General features: G+C 46.4%; 1 protein-coding gene across 2 annotated transcripts in view; it reads left to right on the top strand.

The window, feature by feature from the left end:
• The first annotated feature begins 22,102 nt into the window (after nucleotides 1–22,102).
• Nucleotides 22,103–23,527, top strand: part of IGSF9B (immunoglobulin superfamily member 9B) — a 50,427-nt gene continuing 49,002 nt past the window's right edge. For both annotated transcript variants that reach the window (XM_043579854.1, XM_043579855.1), the window contains exon 1: nucleotides 22,103–22,332. In XM_043579854.1, coding sequence (XP_043435789.1) covers nucleotides 22,269–22,332 — 64 coding nt within the window. In that variant the 5' untranslated portion in view covers nucleotides 22,103–22,268. The remainder of the gene's footprint in view (nucleotides 22,333–23,527) is intronic.

Here is a 23,527-nt window from a genome sequence, read left to right as displayed (position 1 = left end):
GTTATACCCTATGTCTGGACATTATACCCTATGTCTGGACGTTATACCCTATGTCTGTGCCCTGGTCATATTGTGGGTGTGCATGTATAAATGGCCTTAATGATATACAAAGACTCCTGAAGAAAGGCACAGGCCTTCAGGGGAAAAGTATAAATCACAAGCATAGGCTTTGACCCCTTGGAGCAGATACTCTTATGACATCTTCCCTGATAGCTCCAGCAGGCTCATTTCAGTGGCACATTCCCTTGGTTCTTTGGTGCCTCATCAGTTGTAATATGTTCATTTGTACTTCTTTTTTACTAGATTATATATTCCTTGATGTCAGGGAGTTAGTCTTCTCCCTTTGGGGTATCTTTCTCTCCTTCTAAGTCAGTGTCCCAGTGAGGACCTGGACCACACCCTTAAATGACTGGTTTGACTGTCTCCAGTAAGTGGTAAAGAACAACAACCTTTCACTGTTGTATCTCTGAGGCCTGTCATGGAAACTATTTTAGAAATAAAGTTCCATGAGGGCAGGATCTCTTTCTTTGACTCAAAAAATACTTGCCAAATAAAGGCTGAACATATATTACTAAATGAATGAATGAATGATGGCACAAAGTAATGCTAAATCAGTACTTGGATGAGTTAACAAGGCTCAAATTGCCATAGCTCCAGTCTTTTTCTCCTTCTTCTGGACCCAGAAAGCCATCAAAGCCATCTTTCATTTCTTCTGGACCTTATTTTGCCTTCAAGACCTTTCCCCAATTAAGGGTAAGAAAGAGGGCTAATTGGTAGTCCAGACTTGTGGGCTCCAAACTCCAGCTTTGGACACTGTTAGCTTGGCACATAGACACACACACACAAAATTATCTTCCTCTGACTTTACCTGTAAGAAGGGGTGCTAAGCCCAAGGTTGACCCCTGAGGGTGGGATGGGGGTGCAGATTCAGGGAGAGTAGGTGTTGTGCCTTGGGCTTTAGGTAGGATCTAACTGACTGAGGAGAGAAGCAAGGTGAGTATGCATCATTATCCTATGATTAATATATATTAATATATAATAATATAGTAATCACCAAGCAGAGCTATGTTAATACAACATTAGGCTGGAAATAATACCCACAGGAAACACCATTTGAAGCCTCCCACAGCATCAGTAATTTGGCTTTTCATCATGTTAGCTCAGGTGAGAGTAAGAGGACCCTGAAGACACTGGAGATACAGTCAGATTCCTAACAGGTTTATGCAGGGAAGTGATGACTGACCTAGGGACTCAGCTTACCTGGGACAGCAGGGGAAGCTTCAGGATTCCTCTACCCCCTTATACCGTCCCTTATTTCATGTACAAGTGGAAAAAAAAAGATTTATTTCCATGGGCCAAGGGAAAGGATGGTTTGGGGCCAAGGTGCTACAAGTATTGTCTCTTTTCCTTAGGACTGTGAAGCCTACGACTTTCTTCCTCTCCTACTGGTGAAGTGTCCTGACTTGTGGATTCCTGGCAGGGGCCTAAAGAAAAATGCTCTGTTTTCATTTTGTGCTTTGCTCTGGAGTCCTCTTTCTTCTCTGGTCAAGAGGGTGTAGACCTAGAGAGAAAAGGAAGAACACCTGCCTTCATTCTTGGCCAAAGGAGACCTCTATGTGTATAGACTGCTCCCCAGGGGTTGTTTTAGGGTTTGCAGCACAAACTTCAAGAGCATGCTTTGGCTTGGCTTTGCCCTTCACATAGGCATCTCTTTCTGCGGGAACACTACAGGGGTGCCATGAAGTTAACAGTGGCTGTGGCAGGGCAAGATGTAGGCAAGCCAGCTCTGGGTCCCTGGCCAAGCATAATCTTCTGTATTAACATGACTTATACATAGTAATAGGAGAATACCTTACATTCTAGGAGGTGTAAATTTCTAGAGGTAGGGGGTTGAGTGGCTTGGCCTCTCTGTATGACCCCAGATTCACTAAGCCTTACCTTTCTAGTTTTCAGAAATTGCTTAAGAAAATGACTTAAGAAGGAACAGTCTTTGGAGTGGAGCCAATGCTGTGATTGCCACAGAGGAAGCAGCATTGCAGAGGTTGAAGAGGTAAGTGGGTGATGCTGAATGGGGGACATGAGGGATGTGAAAGGTAATAAGGGTAGATTTTAGTGTGGGAGATTGACCAGGGCCCACCATTTGATCCAGGCAGACTATACGCTTGTATGTGCTCTGCTCCCTGGTACTCCCTCCTTCCCACCCCAGGCCCATCATCACCATCTATCTTAATTCCTTGGAGCCCAAGTCTCATCTTCTTGGCTTAAAGCTCCATTTCTAGAAGTTTATTGCCTTATGAGGAATGATCCTATTGCAAAAATGACCCTTTCTCCAATGTTCTGGCTCAATGCTATAAGTAAGAGTCAATCTGACTATGGCTCACACAATGCCAGGCTAGTGAGCAGGAAGTCACCAGTTGTCTTGTCTCTTTGGGAACAGAGTGGGGGCATCCTGCCAGAGACCTGGGGCTGGCAGGGGCCAGGTCAGGTTTCACTGCTCTGGCATTCAACGTCTCCAGACAGACATATTCTCTGGGACCTGTTGCTGTCACTTTCTCTTCTTGGCTAGAGGAGTTTCTCCCCTGGGCCAATTCTGTTCTGAGAAGAATCGCCACCTACTCCATTAGGGCAAGAAAAGGCAGAGATGAGAAGGCAGTAATACTGAAGGTAGAGGAAGAAGATCAGATTAGAAAACACTCTGCAGAATTTCCCAGAGCACTTCTTTTCTTGGTTTGGTGAGTCTGGCTTCCCAAAGAAGTCTGTCGTAGGGGTTGTAGGACAAAAGATTTCTGGCTTAGAGGTGAGAAAAAATCTAATGAACTAAGATTAGAGTTTCACTTGAAGGTAGGTATTATATGGTCCTTATGTAAGGCTCCAGGGCACAGAATCCTAGGCATCAGGTCATTGTGGCATTGTCCCTCCTTGCCAAAGTGCAAGGATACAGGTCACCCTACAGGCTGCTGGACTGTGTCTCTTCTCTGGGGGAAAGCCAACTTTGGCCAGCTCTGCTTTTTCTCTTTCTGGGCTAACGACTGGTTCAGGCAATACATTCCCTATTTGCTATGTGTGTCTTTACAAGGCTGCCACTGCATTCTGGACACAAAACTTTTCTTGTCCATTTCTGGCTTCTGGATAGAACAACACTGACTCCCAGCTGGGGAGGAAGGAGGCCTCCCTACGGGCTAGTCAAAAAGAGGGTGGGCCAGACACTCCATTGTCTCCTGGGAAAAACTGAGACAGTGTGGCTTTGGAAAGCACTTCAGGCAGAGTGTCATGCTCTCTGCCAAAGCACAGCTCCAGGTACCTTCCACCCACTGTGCCCTTTGGGGGCCCCCAGGTCTGACCACGCAGTTTAGAATTCATTGTAACCAAAACAACAGCTCTGTTTGTGGTAAATAATAAAAAACACATCCTGCAGCTTTATGTTGCTTAATTAATAAGCTTGCTATTAATCCCTAAACATCTGCAAACATAGCCAATTCATTGTTATGTCCATGTTGTTGTCTTGGTGGGAATCTGCTTTGCCCAAGTTCTGGCTCAGCTGATGGGAGGAGGAAGGCAACTTGATTAGGAACCTGCTATCTTTCCCTTGACCCCACCTGCCCAATTCTTATTCTTTAGGATACTGCAATGCATTTGCTATTTTATATCTCTTGCAGTTGGTGTTTTCCTAGATCCCTTTATTGGGATGGAATACCCACCGTAGTTGCTCCGTGAGTGTTGGGCATTATTGGTTTATAACTGTACCCTTCCCTGCAAGAAAATTTTTGGGAGGTTATGCCCCCAACCTGGGACAATGTAGTGTGACCAATACAGATTACAGATTACAATACAGATTACAGAGGGCAATCCTCCTTTCCTCAAGGTGGGACAGCTCTGCGGTGCCCATGGAGTTCATGCTTCAGAACTCCAGAACTTTAGCTGAAACTCCACTCTTCCTTGGTTTCTTCTCCTACACATACTGCTTGCCTTGCTTCTCTTAGGTATATTCTGAGAGCCCTCCATAAATAAATCCCTTGCACAAGAATTGACATCTCAAGTCCTACACCTAGGAAACCCGACCTTAGACATAGTTTACTCCAGTGAGGGGTGTGTGTGTGTGTATGTGTGTGTGTGTATGAGAGAGAGAGAGAGAGAGAGAGAGAGAGTATGGCAAGAATGAATCAGATTAATTCAATCTACTGAACACTTTCCGTGAACCACATGGAAAGGGTCAGGAGATAGGTTAGCATAGAACAGAGGCATTGAGGGAGGAGATCCAGGAAGACCTCAGGGAGAGGACATCTGTCCTGTATCATCTTTTTTTTTCAACGTTTTATTTATTTATTTTTTTTTGGGACAGAGAGAGACAGAGCATGAACGGGGGAGGGGCAGAGAGAGAGGGAGACACAGAATCGGAAACAGGCTCCAGGCTCCGAGCCATCAGCCCAGAGCCCGATGTGGGGCTCGAACTCACGGACCGCGAGATCATGACCTGGCTGAAGTCGGACGCTTAACCAACTGCGCCACCCAGGCGCCCCTGTCCTGTATCTTGAAGAATGAATAACAAGCACAAAGGAGAGAAGGAATAGCAAGAGTAAAGCACAGAAACTGAAACTTAGAGTAGGCAACTTGCCCAAGTTCATTCAGTGGTAAGCTCCAGAGCCAGGATCCAACCCCATCTGTCTGCCTCCAGAGGCTGCCTTTCTTCTTCATGCCTCTCTCCCTTCAGCTTGGCTGCCTGGGTGGATACTAAAACTTCTGCTCTCCTATGTCCTTCCTATCCCACCATGTCAGGACCTTGCTTAACTGTGCCTTATGTGTCTCTATGGGTAGAGTGCCAAGATGGTTTGTGCTTATTAAATATTTGTTGAACTGAGCTCTACAACAAAACTGTTTTTAACCCTGCTTCACCTTGTCTGTCAAGATTGAGTGAATGAAAAATTTCCACTCTAGATATTTAAAGCAGAAAGTGGTTTAATACAGAAATGTAGGATCTTACACAATTGTTATAAAGGCAGAAGAAGCAGATACAGTATTGAGCTTATTAAAACGACTCCTACAGCAATGCAAAATTAGGGATGCTGCACCTCTGAGGTGTCACTGGGACTAAGCACATCAAGGTTGAAACTACCATTGGAACTACCATGCTCCAGAAGCCTCTGGAGATCTGGAGATGGGAGAATAGACAGTAGAATCCAGGGATTAAGCAGTCATATAAAGAAGCTGTTGCTACTGTTTTTGAAACGTGGAAAATGAAGAATGAACACTGAAAACTCCTGTATGACTACTATGGCCTTGATAACCATCAGAAGCTCCACAAAGATCACCTCCATCTCTTGTTTGTCTTTCAAATCTTATGCAACTACATGTAGTGTGTGGGATCTAATTCACATGGTGGGTGATTCTGCACCAGATGACCCTCTACTGGCTTGCAAGTGACAGTTAATGGCAAGAAATGCTCCTCAGTCCAACCGGTTAGAGGTAGTGGGGGGTGTGGAGGCAGCGGGGGCATAACTGATGGTCCTCAGGCCCTTATGGGAGGGGTTGGAAACGCTCTCTGTGAGTGAGGAATGGCAATAGATTACACAGAGAATTTTTAAACCATGCACTTGGAGAACACAAATTCAGAGACTTCCTCATGTGGGAAGTTTCTGATTCTAGTGCTGGAGCCAAGGCTTTGGTGTCAGTGTACAGGCACACAAAACGCTGAAAATGTTCTCAGACCTTAGACACATCATCATCTGTTTTAATCCCATTAATTCATTTTATTTTGGGGAAGGCTGAGCCCAGAGGGTCCCAAGAAAGAATTTCCTTATTGTCACATAGGAAAATTAGTAGATAAACTTAGAAACAAAAGCTCAATTGGGCTTCTTCAATAGGTTGAAAACTATCTTAGAATTTTCAAGGTCTTCTTCTTACATATGGGAGGTTAAGATCACCTGCACATCCTTCCAAGGGTCAGATAGCATCCGGTGTCTGGGTTTTCAACATCTGCAAAAAGTCTCATATTGAGGAATGTCAGTAGAAGTATAAGACAGTGTTCCTTCCTGTAAGCAGTTTCAGTAAGACAACCAAACATTTACAATTAATTTCCTTCTTCTTCATGCCAATTGGTGGACATTATGGGAAGGAAGATTGTGACTCTATGTTGAGAGAATTTTATAGTTGTTCAGCCAGAAAACAAGCTGCTTAATAAGAGTCCTCCATTCCCCAAGGTGTCCCAGTGAACATGTTCAGTATGATGGACAGTCACTTGTTGAGAAAGTCATTAAGGAAATTTGGGCATTGAGAGAATGAAGAGGCAATGATCTAAAAATCTCTAAGGCCTTTTATACTTCTGATGTTCTGCATTTCTGTGATTTGACCCAGAGGTGGATGTGCCAGTGGCCTGAGTATATGTGTAAGGGAGAGTAGACAAGCTTGACCTCAAGGGCAGGGGGTAGTATAGTCTGAGGCCTTGGTCATGTGCTTGCACTATTTTGAATGGGTGGTACCATTCTGTATTCTCTCTACTCTGTATTTGACATTCTATTTGTGTCCCCATATCTACACCTGATGGTATTAGGCTGGTGGCTGTCATTCTGCATTGGCTTCTGTAAGGCTTGGCACCTCATTTCCTGTTGTTTGGGGCCTCAGGTGCAGATGTACTCCAGGCTCCTCTGAGGATGGAGGTGTAGAGAAAGTCCAGCTGAGTTATAATGGGCTCTGTCTTGTATAGAAGTGGCTGGGCATTTCTCCAACACCCCTGAAGAGATTAGCAGGCAGGGCACGTCCCAGAGGAGTGGGAGCCAGAGTCCCACACAACTGGCAGAAGAGCTTCTGCTGGAGGTGTGTGTCATAAGCGTGTTGGGCTCATCATACCATGACTCACAGGCAGTGCGTGCTCCTGAGTGTGCAGCTCAGAGGGCAGGTGGAAAGGGGGCTGGCAAGGAGCTAGAATTCTGTTCAACACTTGGCCAAAGGATGCTTTCTGTGGTTCCAAAAGGGCCTTCTCCTAGTCAATGGCATATGTATGTGCCCCCATGTATGAATATATGTATGTGTTTGTGTACACATGTGTAGACATTTATGAGAATATCTAGGTATATATGTGTATACATAAGAATATCTATTCGTGACCCAGTGCATTTCATGCACATACTCATTCATGTGCCTTCTGTGCATGCATGTGTGTGTGGCCATGTGTGTGTGTGCATGTATGTGCCAAAGTTTGGGTAGGTAGATCTCTCTGCTGGGTTTTGCCTTGGGCCATTGGTTTCCTAGAGGGTGAGTTTGGATTCATCCTCCTTGTTCTGGGTCGATGGCATTGATCCAGGAGGAGTGAAGAATCAATTGTTATTTGGTTAGAAGGCCTGGAGCCAGAGCGTGTGAAAAGTAATTAGAGGGAGAGGAGCTGATGCCAAGGGCTGGGCCCACTGTCCTTGATGGGGCTTCTGGCCTAGGGGCAGACTGGTAGAGTATGGTGGAGAAGAGACTTATTTAAGTGGATCCAGAGCATTCTCCCTTGTACCTATTATGCCAACTCTGCTTTCCTTTTTCTACCAGGCTCAGGACAGGTTCTGAAAGGATCACCCATGGAGTAATGGAGACTGGAGGAAACTTCTCACCTTTCTGCCCTTGCTTATCTGCAGTGTGGGAACAGTATCTCTTGATGAATACTATATCTTTCACTCCCACGCATCTCTTGCATAATAAAAACATATGTCATTTATTTAAGGCTTCTAGCTTTTCAACAACCTTTCACTCTTCTTTACTCATTTGAATCTTACAACATAATTATGAGGTGAAAACATAAGTATCATGCCCCCATTTTTTGATAAGGAAACAGAGGCACATGTGCAGAGTGACTTGCCTAATCTCCCATAAGGATTTAGGTGTAGAGGTGGGATCATAGCTCAGAACCAGCTCTAGGCTGTAATAGGGGCTTTCCCATTTCAGTGATTCTCAAATAAGGCACAGATATGCATGTGTATGACTTTTACTCATCTGAGGTGAAGGTTAATGAGAAAAAAAGTAACCCGGAAGCTTTGGAGGATGGTTTCTACTCTATTAGGGCAGTAGTTCCTCAAATTGTAGTATGCCTGAGCCACAGGAAGCATTGCAGGCTGCAGGTTCTCAGGTCCTACCCCCAGAGGTTCTGATTCAGTGGGTCTGAGGTGGAGCTGAGATGCCCAGAATCTGAGATTTTTTTTTTCTTTCTTTTTTCTTTTTTTTTTTCCACGTTTTTATTTATTTTTGGGACAGAGAGAGACAGAGCATGAACAGGGGAGGGGCAGAGAGAGAGGGAGACACAGAATCGGAAACAGGCTTCAGGCTCCGAGCCATCAGCCCAGAGCCTGACGCGGGGCTCGAACTCACGGACCGCGAGATCATGACCTGGCTGAAGTCGGACGCTTAACCGACTGCGCCACCCAGGCGCCCCTGGAATCTGAGATTTTTAATTATATGCTCTACGTGATCCTAGGGCAGGTAGTCCAGGAGCCATGTTTGGAGAAACACGACTTTAAGGAGTGGGAAGAGGAGGGAGGATGTTAGAAAACAGCGAGTTCCAGCTCAGGTCAAGGAACAGCTAAGAGGAAACATAAATGGTGGGACATCTTGTCTGCCTGTGGCAGGTGGAAGAAGGAAGGGAAGCTGCTGGAGAGAGTGGACTCTCTAAGCCATGAATAAAGAGGGAAGGGTGGAATGACAATTCTTTAAAACCCAGGCTCTTCTGAGGTTTACTGGGACTCCCTCACAGTGTTTCAACTGGACTTAGAGAAGGAGCTAGCATAGCCTTCATAGGCAGTGGTAGGGGGTGGTCCAGCTTTAGTTGTAGAGAAATTATGTTAGGAAATGGAAAGGGAACAAGAATCATATAGAGATCCAGGAGTGCTTGTGTGCCTTCACTGCACTATTATTGGTGTCAGACTCACAGTCATTCCTATTAAATGCCTGGGTTCACTTTGCCAGCTTGAGCGTCAAAAGAAAAGAACTCTGCTCTAATGGATTCATCAGCCAGGAGAAGAGAGGAATAACTAGGCTGGAGGATATTCTGGAAAGAACAGGAGAATTGGGGAAAAAGTAAGAGGTGGCATAATGTAAGAGGTTTGAAGGACTCTCCCTCCCTGGCCAGTGACTATTCAGTCTTAAATGTAGCCAGCCAGGATGAGAGATGTGGAACTTCCAAAAAGATGGAGTTTTCCTCATGTACATGGAAGAGTTCTTTTTTGAGAACTAGAGAGTCTTCTCCAGAAAGCAGTAGGTCATATCAGGATGAGCCGGGGGAGGGGGGATCAGGGAGAGTGTCCAGAGGTCTCTCTTTCCTGAAATAAGTTGCTAACAAAGTTCCTGGTCTCCACATCCTCCTCTTTCAGATAGCAGAGAGACGTGCTCTGATCCATAGGGGCCACTTGGCTTGACTACACTTTCCTAGGATGCTCTTGCAATAACAGCAGTTCCCCATAACCACGATCCTCAAATATATCACAGAGTTGGTGACATGTTTTACACTAGGGACTGTGGCCGAGGAGTGGTAATGGAAGGTGTAGAGGGGGAAAGGAGCTGGTGAGACCATGGTTAAAATTAAGAGGAACATTTCAGGATGACTTGAAAATGACCTTCTTAATGTTTTATAATGTAGTTTGACCTCCAGGCTAGTAATGGGTTAAGAGTGAAAAGCCATGCAAAGATACTCATGGCTGCTTGTTCCTTTGGTCTATCCTCTATCCATTTCTCTCTTCTTCATGTGATGTGCCAGTCCCAGATGGCACCCATCCCCATCCTGTTTCCTGTATTCATCTTGCTTCTCACTCCTTGTGCAATTACTCATAGGCTGAGCCTGGCTGAGATGTATAACAGTATACCTTCAGATTTGTATAATGCTTTGCCATCTTCTAACTACTTTTATACCCGTGATGTCATTTGATGCACACCACTCACTGTGAAGGGGGTAATGCAGTGTCATGGTTAAGAACACGGATTCTGGAGGCAGACTATCTGGGTTCCAATCCTGTCTCTGTCTCTACTATTGGTATGATCTTAAGCAAGTGCTTTCATTTCTTCTATAAAATGGGGACAATAACCAATTTTTAATGTCATGAGGATTTAATGATTTACTATTTTTTAAAGTTTATTTATTTTGAGATGGATAGAGAGTGTAGTGGTAGGGGAAGAGAGAGAGGGAGAGAGACAGAATCCCAAGCAGGCTCCGCACCATCAGTGTGGAGCCCGATGCAGGGCTCAATCTCATGAACTGAGAGATCACGACCTGAGCTGAAACCAAGATTGATACACTCAACCAATTGAGTCACACAGGTGCCCCATTGATTTAATCTTTGTGAGGTAGTTATAACAGGGCCTGGGGTGTGGGAATCAAAATTAGCATTATTTTCATTATTGTTATTATTCCAGGCCAACCGAAGAAGAAACCATGACTTAGATGGGGTAAGTGATATGCCTAGGTTTCAGAGCTAAATTTTGAAAAGGTTGGGGTTGAACCCAAATCGACTGGCACAACACAGCAATGCCATATTACCAAGCCCATCAATACTCTTTGCACAGACTGTTCACTGTCTGGTCTGGAATTCATGGGTATGGACCCCAGAGCAGGTATTATTTTTATAGTTTCCTCTGATGTGTGCCAGGAACAGTGCTGGGGAGTTCCAACTCTAGTCAAAGGAGTTGGAACTTGGATGTGTCTGACTTCAGTTGCCCTTCTGGATGCAGATAAGGGAGCTCCAGTGCCCTGAACCTCTGAGAACTGCTCTGGGTTGACAGGTTCCTGCTAGCTGAGGTGCTGTCCACAGTGCTGAGGGATCTCTGCAGGACCTGTGGGCCAGGGAGTTACCACTGCTGCTCCTGACTCTGGCAGAGGGGTGTGTAGAGTGGTTGTTTCATGTGTTCCCACAATCCTCAGACAAAGGAGTTGTCAGATTTCATATTTTTCTCTTTAATCCCCATAGGAACAGAAATTAGGATGCTTTACAGACTAGAAGAGTTATCTACTATCTATTAACCTCTCTCCCCTTTTCCTGTGAGTGGTGTGGAGCACTGAGAGTTTGGACATACAGCGCAGAATGTGCAAGTGTGCAAACATGTGCAGGTGCATGCAGGGTCAATGTGTGCCTCCCATCCTACCCCCAGGAATACACCCTTCTGTGTGCATCTTGGCCGCATCTATATGTATCCCTGTGGTTCTGTACAGGGCCTGTATATATGTGTGAAAGTGTGTGGGTGGGCAGGTCTGTACGTGGCGGCATAGCACCTGTCTGTGTGGGTGGTGTAAGAGTGTGTGTGTGTCCCTGGAGTGTGTGTGTGTGGAAAGTGTGTGGGAGGGGGCTAACAACTGTGGTGTGTGTGGTGCTGATGGCACTGTAGTTGTGAGGAGTCTAGTCTGCTTGGCTTCATCTTTTTGTCTCCATGAGCCATACCACACACAGCAGCACCCACAGATGCATACACACACCTGCACTCTCAAGCCTATTCACACCTACTTCTTCTGTATCCACTGACACACAAGTAACCTATCAGCAATATAATACGGCACTCAAATGTGCATGAAAACACACATGTGCACACAAAACAGGAGCACACACATGTCCAAACCTCTGACAAATTGCACAGAAATGCTCTCAGTTCCCTCCTTCTTCCATTCTATCCCTAATCTTTAGCTTCCCATCTTCTCTTGAACTCAGCATCTTTTGCCCTCTTTCCCCTCTTCCTTGGGAGTGGCTTTCCTTGACCTGGTGCTCTTAGTATATCCATTCACTGGCCTCATCCCTGGATACAGTAAGGAGGGTTACACACTGGCATGACCACTTTTCCTCTCAGAAATGTGGATTTGTTCTCATTAATACAAATCCTGGTTACTTGAGGCTCCTGCTGGCGCCACCTGCTGGTAGCTGCTACCCAGCGTCATAACAAGTTGGGGGTGGGGAGCTGGGCACCCTGGAGACAGAATTTAGGGTGAAGCCTAGGGCAACCTGGATACTGGGCTCAGGAGGAGTTTTAGGAAGGTGGGTTTCATGTGGACAAGTCTCCTTGGGACATGAATTGGCCAGTAGGAAGAGAACATTTTAGGGACATCTATGCTGAGAGTTCTGGTATGGGAAAGCAGGAGATTTCACATACATATAAACTATAGGTCAATGTGTGTCAGCCTTGTGATGCGTGAGGATATGGCATCCACTTGCACTTATGAGCAGCTTAAGAGGATGTGGACTTTGGGGGCATCTAGGTGGCTCAGTCGGTTGAGCGTCCGACTTCAGCTCAGGTCATGATCTCGCAGTCTGTGAATTTGAGCCCCGTGTTGGGCTCTGTGCTGACAGCTCAAAGCCTGTAGCCTGCTTTGGATTCTGTGTCTCCCTCTCTCTCTACCCCTCCCTCGCTCATGCTCTGTCTCTCTCTCTCTCTGTCAAAAATAAATAAACATCAAAAAAAGAGGATGTGGACTTTGTAAATATGTACAGATGTAGATATGACATATGTGTGGTTATATGAAGAGATTCTGCCTTGAATTGTTAATAAGAGCATCCTGCATTTGTGTGTGTGATTTTGCATATGTGTATGTGAGTCCTGACAGTGGGTATGTGTGCAATGATGTGTGTGTGTGTGTGTGTGTGTGTGTGTGTAGATGGGAGTTTTAGTTGTCTTAACTTACCATATGGTAAAAGCTTGGGCATTCTTAAGTCAAATTCTTCAAACTAGACACAGGGCCCTGAGCTTGGGAAGGGTCAACATCTTCTCCTACAGTGTAAACTCCTGATACCCCCTTCTCTCTAAAAGTACTCCTCAGTTTTCAGTTAATACTCAGTTTTCTCCCCTTCTCTCTCTTTCCGCCCTTCTCTAAATACCCATAGTTCATGGGGTACAGTTAGGCTCTGGAATTCCTTATATAGAAGTTTCTCAGCTACCATCATCTCAGCTGACCTAGCCTCTGACCTCTTCTTGTCTTCTAGGTGTACATCATTTGCCTGGATGATGAATGGCAAATCATCCATTCCGCCCCTGCCCAGTGTGTTTTCTCAGGGCTCATGCCTCAAAGAACCTCCACAAAAGAACAGCAGCCTAGGGCAGAGAAAGGCCCCTTTTCCCCACAGCAAATGCTCTTTTCAAACCAGCCTCCCTCTTGTTGGAATGTTGCAGAGGCTTCTTGGTGCCCCTCCATTAACCTTGGGAAGTTGCCAGGAAAGCAGCCGTCATGGCAGCCTGCCCCTTTATCCCCCTTCTCTCCACATTCCTCTTTCTATCAACTCATTGTCTGGGATTCCCTATGAGACTCTCTTTTCAGTGCCCCAACTGGCCTTCTTTCACAAGATACTCCTGTCATGGGCTTCCCTGGGATCTGTGACTACCCCCAAGTCCACAAGATTTTCCAAGTTGGTTTCCTAGAAAGGGATTGGGGAAGGAGCTTAGCTTTTAAACCCTCAGAAGTCAGGGTTCTGGATGAATTCTTCTCCTTTCCCAAATAATTCCTATCACCATTTATATATTTCTCCCATCCCACCCCCAGGAATACACCCTTATCAAGCACATCCACCAGAATCTCCCACATATCTGAACCTTCCTAGATTGGGCAATCTTGTCTCCTATGCAGATAAATCTTTAGTATCTCACATTGTTCCCTAGTTTCTAACCACCTAGAAACAGACACTGGGCTGCAAGCAAGGTTAGAAGTTCAGCAGCATCTTCTAATTTTAAACCAGTGTTGTAGCAGCTGCTACATGTATGTAGCAGCTCATATCATGGGGGATATGAGGCCAGACTGCTCTCCTTACTGGGATTCTGAAATATTTTCTGTGCACAGTGCCTCTTGAATACCTACTATGGACTGGCCATTGTGTTAACCCTTTAGCTCACTCTAGTTTTCTGAACAACCCTACTAGTTATTAACTGTAAGTTATATGAAGGCAAGAACCATGTCTACATTGCTCTTCCTGTACTTAGCAGAGTTCTTGGCTCATAACAGGTACTCAATACATACTTGTGAATGCCAGCTATTGATTAAATGTTTGGACATTGGTGGAATTCCCAATGAGGCTTAGGGAAGTTACATAAGTCGCTTCAGGATATGTTGTTGGTGAAGTAAGTCAGGGATGGAACTCGGGTCTTCTAACTCTGAGTCCAGTAATTGCTCCTTCATAGCATATTTACCTTGTGGCCAAGCACCATGGAAACTTGTTGCTGTGGTACCCTCTGCCATGGGTGTTTTTTCCAAGAATAAATCCAGTTCTGTCTCCAGGCTCTCCACACCACTCTAAAGCCCAACAAAGGGAGGAATAGAGAGGAAAAGAAGGAGAGAGGATTGAGAAGTGAGGTCTTGTGATACAGGGGGCAGTGAAAGAAGGATGGGGACAGGGACAAAAGGGGAAGGGGTAAGGATAGGGCGTCGCTGATGGGGCGTTAGAGAGGAGGCAGCAGAGAGTAAGGGGACTGGAGGCAGGGAGGATGGAGCTGACATTTCCAGCCGACCTCTGGCTCACATCTGGTCCCCAGCCCCTCTCTTCCTGTTTCCTGCACCTGGCAGAGCAATACTGGAGCCAAGGCTCTGGGGAAGGGGTGGAGGGGGAGGCAATGGAATAAAGATGCATTTGGCATCTCTTAGCTCTCCCACACAAGACCCTTTTGTGTGGGGGTTGAGAACTAAATGTGGAGGGGTCCAAGAATGAGAGGTCTGAGGGTCGAATGTGTGCCAGAAATAGACCCCGTAAAGCCCTCCAGCTGTGGCTCCAGAATCTGTTCTCCTCCCCCATCCCCAGCCCATCCATCTGTGGGTCCAAAGCAGAAGCACAGACCCTTCCCACACTATTTCTTGGACTACTTGTCACTCCCCATCCCCCCAACTCCTTGCCCATTGGTTTTATTTGAGCCAAGAGACATGCTTTCTCCTCAGCTTTTTCTTGGGCCCAGACTTGTTTCTCACCACCTCCCTCCTTACCTTTCTAATTAACCCTATATGCACTTGTGTTACTCCTATTTGCCTACTCCTCCTTCTCACCTTTCTTAGCTGACCTATTTTCTCATTCCCCCTTAACATAGTCTCTGCTCTAAACATGGAAGCTTCTGCCTAATGCCACAGACATGCCAGCCATGTCATTTTATTACCACTTCTGTACACTCATTTCCCACGAAACTCTATTGAACATCCACTACGTGCTGGTACTAGGACACTAGAGAGCAGTAAACTAGTAAACTCTTTGCCCTCAGGGGGTGACAGACCAGTAGTTACCCTTGACTGCAGTGTCTTGTTTCATCCATCCTGTCTCTTGTTCTCCTTTTTCTGAGATTTGGCTCACATCTCACTTCCTCTACTTAGCTCTCACCTGTTTCTACCATCTCCACTTTCTTGAGGTTCTACAGCAATTCAAGTCTGGGCCACCATCTCTCTCTAGGTTCCATGTTGACAGAGTTTATTAAGTATTGCTCAGGTGGTCATGTTTATCTTTCCAACTAGATACTAAGCTCCTGAGTGATAGGGATCCTGGTCTGTCACTGTTGTGTCGTCCTCAATACTTAGCACAGTGCTGACTGTGAATTGCTCTTCAGCAGCTACTTGTTAACTGGAGAATTCCTTCTTCTGGTGTTTCTTGACCTAGGTCCTTGATCTCTCCCTTCTTGCATTCTAGCATGACCTGTTTCTTGGCTGATTCCCCACATCTTTCTGATATTCTGCTCATGTCAACATTTTGCCAATTTCAATGATGCCAGCTGCTCTAGTCCATGACTCCATTTACCTCTGTGGAAGCTTCTATACTGTACTAGAATCCCTGAGAATTCAAAAGTCTTGGGGTAAAGCTAGGTCCAAATTTCCTCCTATATAGTATAACAGGGGCGTGGAGTTGGGCTATGGCTTGAGACTGTTTGGGACTGAGACAGAGCAACAGCACATAAGAATCTTTAGATTCTTTTTCTGCAGACCTTCATTTCTACCTTCGGTTTACTGTCCTTTCTGCAAATTGGGAAACCATAACTCAGACAAAAGAATGACTCAGAACACCAACTTCCTAAGGCCAGAGCTGGGATTGTTTGGCAGAGTCCTGATTCCTAGCTGTCTTTTAGACTTCTGTGTAAGTGGGGTCACTGCAGTTTCAGCATCTCACGGCTGGGCCTTTAGCTTTGTGTAGGCAAGAGTATACTCAGGTGGGCCAGAGTTGCCTAGGAGTCCTGGAAATAACATTTTATATGATGCAGTCCTTGGCAAGGTGAGAGGCTGCTGAAGACTGATGGCAGCATATTCTTGTGGGGCACCTTATAAGGAGGGGTGTCATGGGGGCACCTGAGTTCTGTGGACAAATTTGATATTAAACAGAGAACCTCCTTTCTGAATTCTTAGATTAAGCCAGAGAAACATGAAACATGCTTTCTTTGAGATTGTTCATAGCTGGTCTGGAAAACCAAGAAGAAAGAGGAGAGGAATTTGGTATGGCTGAGGGGGCTATGTATCTGGTTTTCAGATAAACTTATCTTAAATAGTGGATCTACTTTCTTCCTTGGACAAGAACTTGTTCCCTTGTCAGTCAGACAAGAAATGAATATAGTATGGCTACAGTTCCAGGAACTGGCACCTGTGCATACATATATGATCAGGGCAGGTTGTGGGAGAATGTCATCTCCTTCCCATTCACTGGTGTGCTGTATCTAACATATGCACATGACTGATGACTAGTGTATAGTTAAGCAATGTCCTACTGCCCTTCTATAATAGATAGTTTCTCTTCCCATGCTTGGGGACTCATCTGGGTGAAATATCATAAAAGGATCCTATGGTGATCAGAACAAGTGTCTTAAGCCATGAAGGGCTGGATCTGTCTCTGGGCCAATCATTACCACCTAACCAAGATGTAGCCTTTAGGGAAAGTGGGAACAGACTAGGGAAAATTTTGAACCTCTGAAAAGTTTGAATCATAATTCAGTTTGAATTTTATTAAGACATAGTCTTCAGGAATTTATTTTTGGAGAGGGCAAAGTGGATTGTTAGAAGAACTACTTGTGTCCAGAAAAACAATTTATGACCAGGGGCCATCTGCCCAAGAGGGATCTGGGAGAGAAGTAAGCCAAGCAAGGTGCCTACAAAGTTTTGCAAGCATTTTGAGCTGAGATGGAAAATTCTTATGATAAGAAGTTTTGAGAATCCCGTAAAGTTTAATCCACTTCTCCTATATCAGATTTTAAGATTAGATATTTATATTTTCGAAATCTAATTTCCTTTTGTTTGTTTTCTTCTCTCCTTCCAAGTTCTTTTAAAACATGCTGACTGGTCCCGGGAGTATTAAGAGAAAACAAGGTGAAAAGATTTGCTTCAAACATGGGCTAGACTTTTATAAGGGTGAAGTTTACATTCCTGTGTGCCTGGGACTAGTGGCAGCAGCTTGAATTGAAGTGAGAAAATTCTAAGATCTAGATAGTGTTTGCAAACCCTTTCTTTGTAGGAATTTTCTCTAAAGTTCATTTTTGTCTTGCAATCCCTATCAAAATAACACAAGCATTCTTCTCAGAGCTAGAACAAGCAATCTTAAAATTTGTATGGAGCCAGAAAAGACCCTGAATAGCCAAAGCAATCTTGAAAAAGAAAACCGAAGCTGGAGGCATCACACTCCCAGACTTCAAGACGTATTACAAAGCTGTAATCATCAAGACAGTATGATACTGGCACAAAAACAGACACTGAGATCAATGGAACACAACAGAGAACCCAGAAATAGATCCATAAACATATGGCCAACTAATCTTTGACAACGCAGGAAAGAATATCCAATGGAATAAGACAGTCTCTTCAGCAAATGGTGCTGGGAAAACTGGACAGTGACATGCAGAAAAATGAACCTGGATCACTTTCTTACACCATGCACAAAAATAAACTTAAAATGGATGAAAATGGGGTGCCTGGGTGGCTCAGTCGGTTAAGCGTCTGACTTCAGCTCAGGTCATAATCTCACAGTTTGTGGGTTCAGGCCCCACATTGGGCTCTGTGCTGACAGGTCAGAGCCTGGAGCCTGCTCTGGATCCTGTGGCTCCTTCTCTCTCTGCTCCTCCCCCACTTATGCTCTGTCTCTCTTCCTCTCTCTCAAAAATAAATAAACATTCAAAAAATTTAAAAAATGGATGAAATACCTAAATGTAAGACAGGAAGCCATCAAAATCCTAGAGGAGAAAGCAGGCAAAAACCTCTTGGACCTCTGCTGCAGCAACTTTTTACTCAACACGTCTCCAGAGGCAAGGGGAACAAAAGCAAAAGTGAACTATTGGGACCTTATCAAAATAAAAAGCTTCTGCACAGAGAAGAAAACAATCAGCAAAACTAAATGACAACAGATGGAATGGGAGAAGATATTTGCAAATGATACATCAGATAAAGGGTTAGTATCCAAAATCTATAAAGAACTTATCAAGCTCAACACCCAAAAAACAAATAATCCAGTGAAGAAATGGGCAAAAGACATGAATAGACACTTCTCCAAAGAATACATCCAGATGGTGAACACACACATGAAAAAATGCTCCACATCACTCATCATCAGGGAAATACAAGTCAAAACCACAATGAAATACCACCTCACACCTGTCAGAATGGTTAACATTAACAGCTCACACAACAACAGATGTTGGCGAGAATGTGGAGAAAGAGGATCTCTTTTGCACTGTGGTGGGAATGCAAACTGGTGCAGCCACTCCGGCAAACAGTATGGAAAACATCTTCCATTTGGTTTTGTTAGATTGGCAGCTCTTGGAACCCAACCTCCATGCTGTGAGGAAGTCCAAGCAGCCTGTAGAAAAGCCCTCATGGAGAAGAACTACAGCTTTGCCTATAGCTTTGGCTAACTAGCCAGCATCAACTTGGCAGCTATGAGAGTGAGCCATCTTGAAACACGGCCTCCATCCTCCAGTTGGTCAGATACCATACAAAGTAGGCAAGAGCTGCCCCCACCAAGCTCTTCCAAATTGCAGATTTTTTTTTTTTTGGAAATAAGTGACTCTTGTTTTTTAAGTTACTACATTTTGGTATGGTTTTCTATACGACAAGATAACTGATACAGTTCCCTAACTATATAAACACTAAACATGCTTTTTGGTGCTTATTTTGGGTAAATTGCTTTGACTTAGAGCTGCCTCTCTTCCTCACAGGCAGCTGTCCTAACAACTGTTCTAACCTAGATTCTACAGAGATGTCTGCAACTGCTGAGGAAGCTAAGTGATGACAGGTGAGTGGACTATTGTTTTTGAGTCCCACTTGCTCAGTGGATATGAGGAAGAAGTGCGGATGGTGTCCTCTTCTCCTAGATATGAAGCTTCTGTCAGCTTCAAGGGCCTATGGATATATATAGGTAGGCAGCTAGATGTATTTTTTTTCATAGAGTAACTGATAACACTAGCATTTTGTATTTCCAAAAAGAAGGGATGCCATATACTCCTATACCTGATATACATACACTGCATTTATTACTGTCATTGATTATTAATCATGTACCTAGAAGCTGCTCATGAGAGAGGCTTCATTCTTCCCTAACATCCCTCTTGGACAGCTGGGGTCCATGCTTATCTCAAATACTCTACTGGATGTGTCCATGCCAGAGAGGGTCTGCCATCCTTCCTGGGTCCAGAAATTAGCCATATGCCAAGAGGTGAAGGTTTACTGGGACCTATTCCTCACTGCGACTTGGAACAGTATATCTCTTTTGAGCTGAGATGAAACCAAACTGAGACATATCTGATGATGATGATGATGATGATGATGGTGGTGATGCTATTAACTTTTCCCTTTGTATCTCAATTTTATTTCCTTTGCTCTCTGTCTTCACTCCCTGTTCCACTCCATCTCCAATAGTCTTATTCAGAAGAAATTTAGCCTCTTTTTTAGATAGTTCTTTTGTACACATTCCAAACCCAACTCATGCTATCAAGCTCTTTATGGTTTTTTTTCCCCTCCTGCCAACCTGACAGTTTTAATTCCCTAGCAGAAACCACTACAGTGAGTAGGACAAAGAAGATTGCCAAGCAGATACAATCAAGATGGATGATGAGAGTGGCTCCATCTTTTTCCTTACCCTGCATGCCACTGGAAGAATGTTTACCTGAGCACAGATGCTTTTCACCCCTCTTCCTTCCTTATGGAATTGGGGCTTGCCCTTGGGAATTCAGCATTTCTCTCTACACCAGTTAGCTGTTTGGAGGTTTTGGAAAGGGAAGAATTCTCTTATCACTATTTCTGCAAATGGATCTCAGTAAGGCTTTACAGCCCGAGAACGCTGGGAAAGTGTGTGTGTGTGTGTGTGTGTGTGTGTGTGTGTGTGTGTGTGTATGTATATGCTGAGAGTGAAGTTGTTATTCTTTGGCATACTGGCTGGAATTAGCCCATCAATGGGGGCCCAGAGCTTCCAATTCACTTCATATTCCCAAGAAAGGCATCTAGGCAGAGAAAGAGAAACTAAAGCAAACGCCCAAGGAGAGATGGCCTCAGTGTTATGCACCTTGAGTGTGTTTACATGACCGGAGTGGGTGGGTAGTGGTAGGATGTTCTGGTTCTCCAGATTATATCCAGATGATAAACCTTTACCATGGATTTGATACTCTGCCGTGGGGAGGGGGGATCCCAATTTTCCACCTCCTGGCTGACTATGAGCTAAAAGGGCTCAGGTTTCAGAGAAAGCTGTTCCTCTAGCACTCAAGGCCAGTTTTGATGCATGTTGTGTGGATGTGTTTTCCCAGAAGCAAGTATCCTTCTTGCTCTTTTATGAGCTTCATGTCCTTTTAGGAGCTTCATGTCTCAAAGCCAGTGCTTTGTGTCCAATGAATGCTTTGAGAGGGTGAAATTCCTTAACTCCCCTTTGCTGCCCCTATGTCTTCCTTCCTTGGCCCACAGCCCATCCTAGGGAACTGTGCCACTCTCACATTGCTTTCACTCCTTGAAAGAACAAACATCTTCACTGCAGCCTCAGAACACTGGTGTGAGGTGATTGTTTATAGTAGATGTTTCCATGACACTCATTTATTTCTTCTGCAGATACAACTGTGTTGGGGGAGGGGATGAGAGGTTAGAGTAGAGAGACTAAGAAATATGGAGACCTTGCAATTGCCTCATCTGTCTTCCTCTGTAGGAGTAAGAAGTCCATCAGCCCCTTTCCCTGGGTCCCTCCATCCCAACCCCCTAAACTGCTCTACAAATCCATCCTGGCTTCATAATGCTGAGATGGGACTAAATTCTCAGATAGGTGAGGAGGGGAGGAATTTTATGCATGAAGAGGCAGCCTTTTTTAAGACAAGGAAAAAAAAACCACTTTTATTGCTCAAAGTAGAGATTTACTAATGATGAGCAACAATGACCTGCACTGGGGGTGGTAGTGTGTGTACGTGTGGCGAGGGGGGGGGGGGGAGAAGATTCTCTGACACTCCTTCAGCTGAGCCAATGACTCATTCTAAATTGGAGTGACTTTTGGAGGTCATTTTAGTCATCCCCCTGCCTTCAGGCCGGATGGAGCTTAACTTAACAATATCATGTTTGGGTGGAAGGGGGTGCGTTGCTGAGGGAAGAATGTCCGTGTGTGGAAAGGAGTGGCGCGGGGCGGGGGATATTGTGTGACCTCTTTGAAAAGATCTCCAGTGAAGGACGTTCCCTAGCTTTCCCAGGCTGCCCTGCCCGTTCCTGGGTTTCCCCATCATTGAATCAGCATGGTCCTCTAGGGAACTGCTTTTTGCTGGTTGGAAACCGGATGTTGGGTTCCCTGGGTGGGCGGGGGCGACGTCCCTTCTGACATTTCTGGGGTAATTGAGATTCCCAGGGTCCCGTTAGCAAGCCCAAGAAGCTACCATTCCCTTCACCAGGAACTTGCCATGCAGTGTGAGCAGAGAACAGAACAGGGCAGAGACGCTACAACGCCTTCTCCCTGGCAATGCGCATGATTCTGCGGCTCTGTGCTCGCCACACTTCAACGCACCTTGAAATGGGCTCGCCTCCTTCGCGCCACGACGGACAGACTTTCGAGCCAATCGGCCCCCAGGCTTGCGAGCAGTGTCCAATGGGAGGGCGGCGGGGGCGGTCCCGGAGGCCCGGCCCTGGTAGGCTTCACCGTGGAGCTGGCTGCGCTCTGCCGGGGCTAGTAGTGCAGGTGCCGCTGCGCCGGGGGCCGGGGAGGCTGCGCGCCGAGCCGAGCGTAGCCGGGGAGGGATGGAGAGCGGGCCGGCGGGGCTGCAGGAGCACCGGCGTGGGGCGTAGGCGGGCGCGAGCGGGCGTGAGCAGGCGCTCGGGCGCGAGAAGTGTGCGGGCGCAGGAGCACTTTGCGATAGGATGAGGCTCTTGGCTGGCGCGCGGTAGTACTATGATTTGGTATGTGGCCACTTTGATAGCAAGTGTGATCAGCACCCGAGGTCTTGCGGCTCAAGGTGAGTTGAAGTGCAGCGCCCCTCCTCTGGCCCTCCGCGGCGTCAGCCCTTTCTTCTTCGTTTCGGGCTCCCCGGCCCCGCTGAGCGTTGCGCCTTTCCGCGGGCGAGGCTCTGGTTCGGTTGAGGAGCGCTCCGGAGCACTGCGGGGAAGCGCTGTGGGCCGCGGGCCGGAGGGGCCGGGTGGGAAGGGGCTGGAATCCAAGGGCTACCTGGCACTCGGGAAAAGATCTTGGGATCCGGGTGACTTTGTCCACCTTCGGCCTCAGGGTTTCATACCGGCATGCCGAGCCAGGTGCTCTTTGCTGGAGCAACCGCCTTCTCTAGCGCTGGGAGTCGGCGGCTTTCCTAACTCTGGCTGCCGGGTAGTTTGTGGGTGTTTGGGTAGGCTGCAGCACGCACGAGCCCCGCGCAGCGCCACCGCTTCACAGTCCAGCCTTGGGACTCTCGGCACCCACGGCTAGCTAGCTAAAGGGACTGGTTTTTCTACCCTGCGGGCGCCCCAACTCCAACTCGCATCCCTTCTGATCACACATCCTGGCAGCTAGGGGTTGGATTCCCCTTGCGGGGCTGGGGGCGCAGGCAGCCCCGAAAGAGAAGAGCAGGTTAAACGAGGGAGTCTCTTGGCCGGCTCAGGGGAGTGTCCGCTTTTGCCTAGCCCTGCCAGGCGCCCGCGCCTGTCTTAGCCTCACCTGGGCCCTGGCCAGGCAAAAGTTCCCTAAGAGCGGGCCCCAGGCGTGCGGACTCCACGTCGCCCTCACCGGCTGTGAGGCAGAGCTGGCTGGGTGTGAGGGTGGCGGGGTAGGGGTCCCCACTGCCTCATCTCGGAGCGGAGGGAGGTTTCTCTTTTTCTGGTTTCCCTGTCTGAGCTGGGGAAGAGACAAGAGGGAAGCCAGCGACTTGGTTAATGCGTGCGTGAGCGCGCGCGCTTTTGCTTTGGAGACGGGCAAAGCGACCTACAAGCCTCTGGGTGGCACCCCAGGCTCTCGGCCCTTGTATGGAAGTAGGAGCGGAGCCCGGAGGGTGCGAGGACTCTGAGCTCACCGTTTTCACCACGCAGACACGACCCAGCTGCGGGCAAGTTCACAAAGCTGGGAGGAGAGGAGAGCGGGGAGAAAACCCGTCGGTGGGTGGAAGTCAGCAGGGAGGACCTGGCAAAGAGAGAACCCGCTCCCAGCCGCGCTAGGGTAGAGGGGGT

Source organism: Prionailurus bengalensis, chromosome D1 (genome assembly GCF_016509475.1).
Source record: "Prionailurus bengalensis isolate Pbe53 chromosome D1, Fcat_Pben_1.1_paternal_pri, whole genome shotgun sequence".
In the NCBI taxonomy this organism is placed as follows: domain Eukaryota; kingdom Metazoa; phylum Chordata; class Mammalia; order Carnivora; family Felidae; genus Prionailurus; species Prionailurus bengalensis.
Note: the sequence above shows the minus strand (reverse complement) of the source record. Positions and strands in the feature narration are given on the sequence as shown.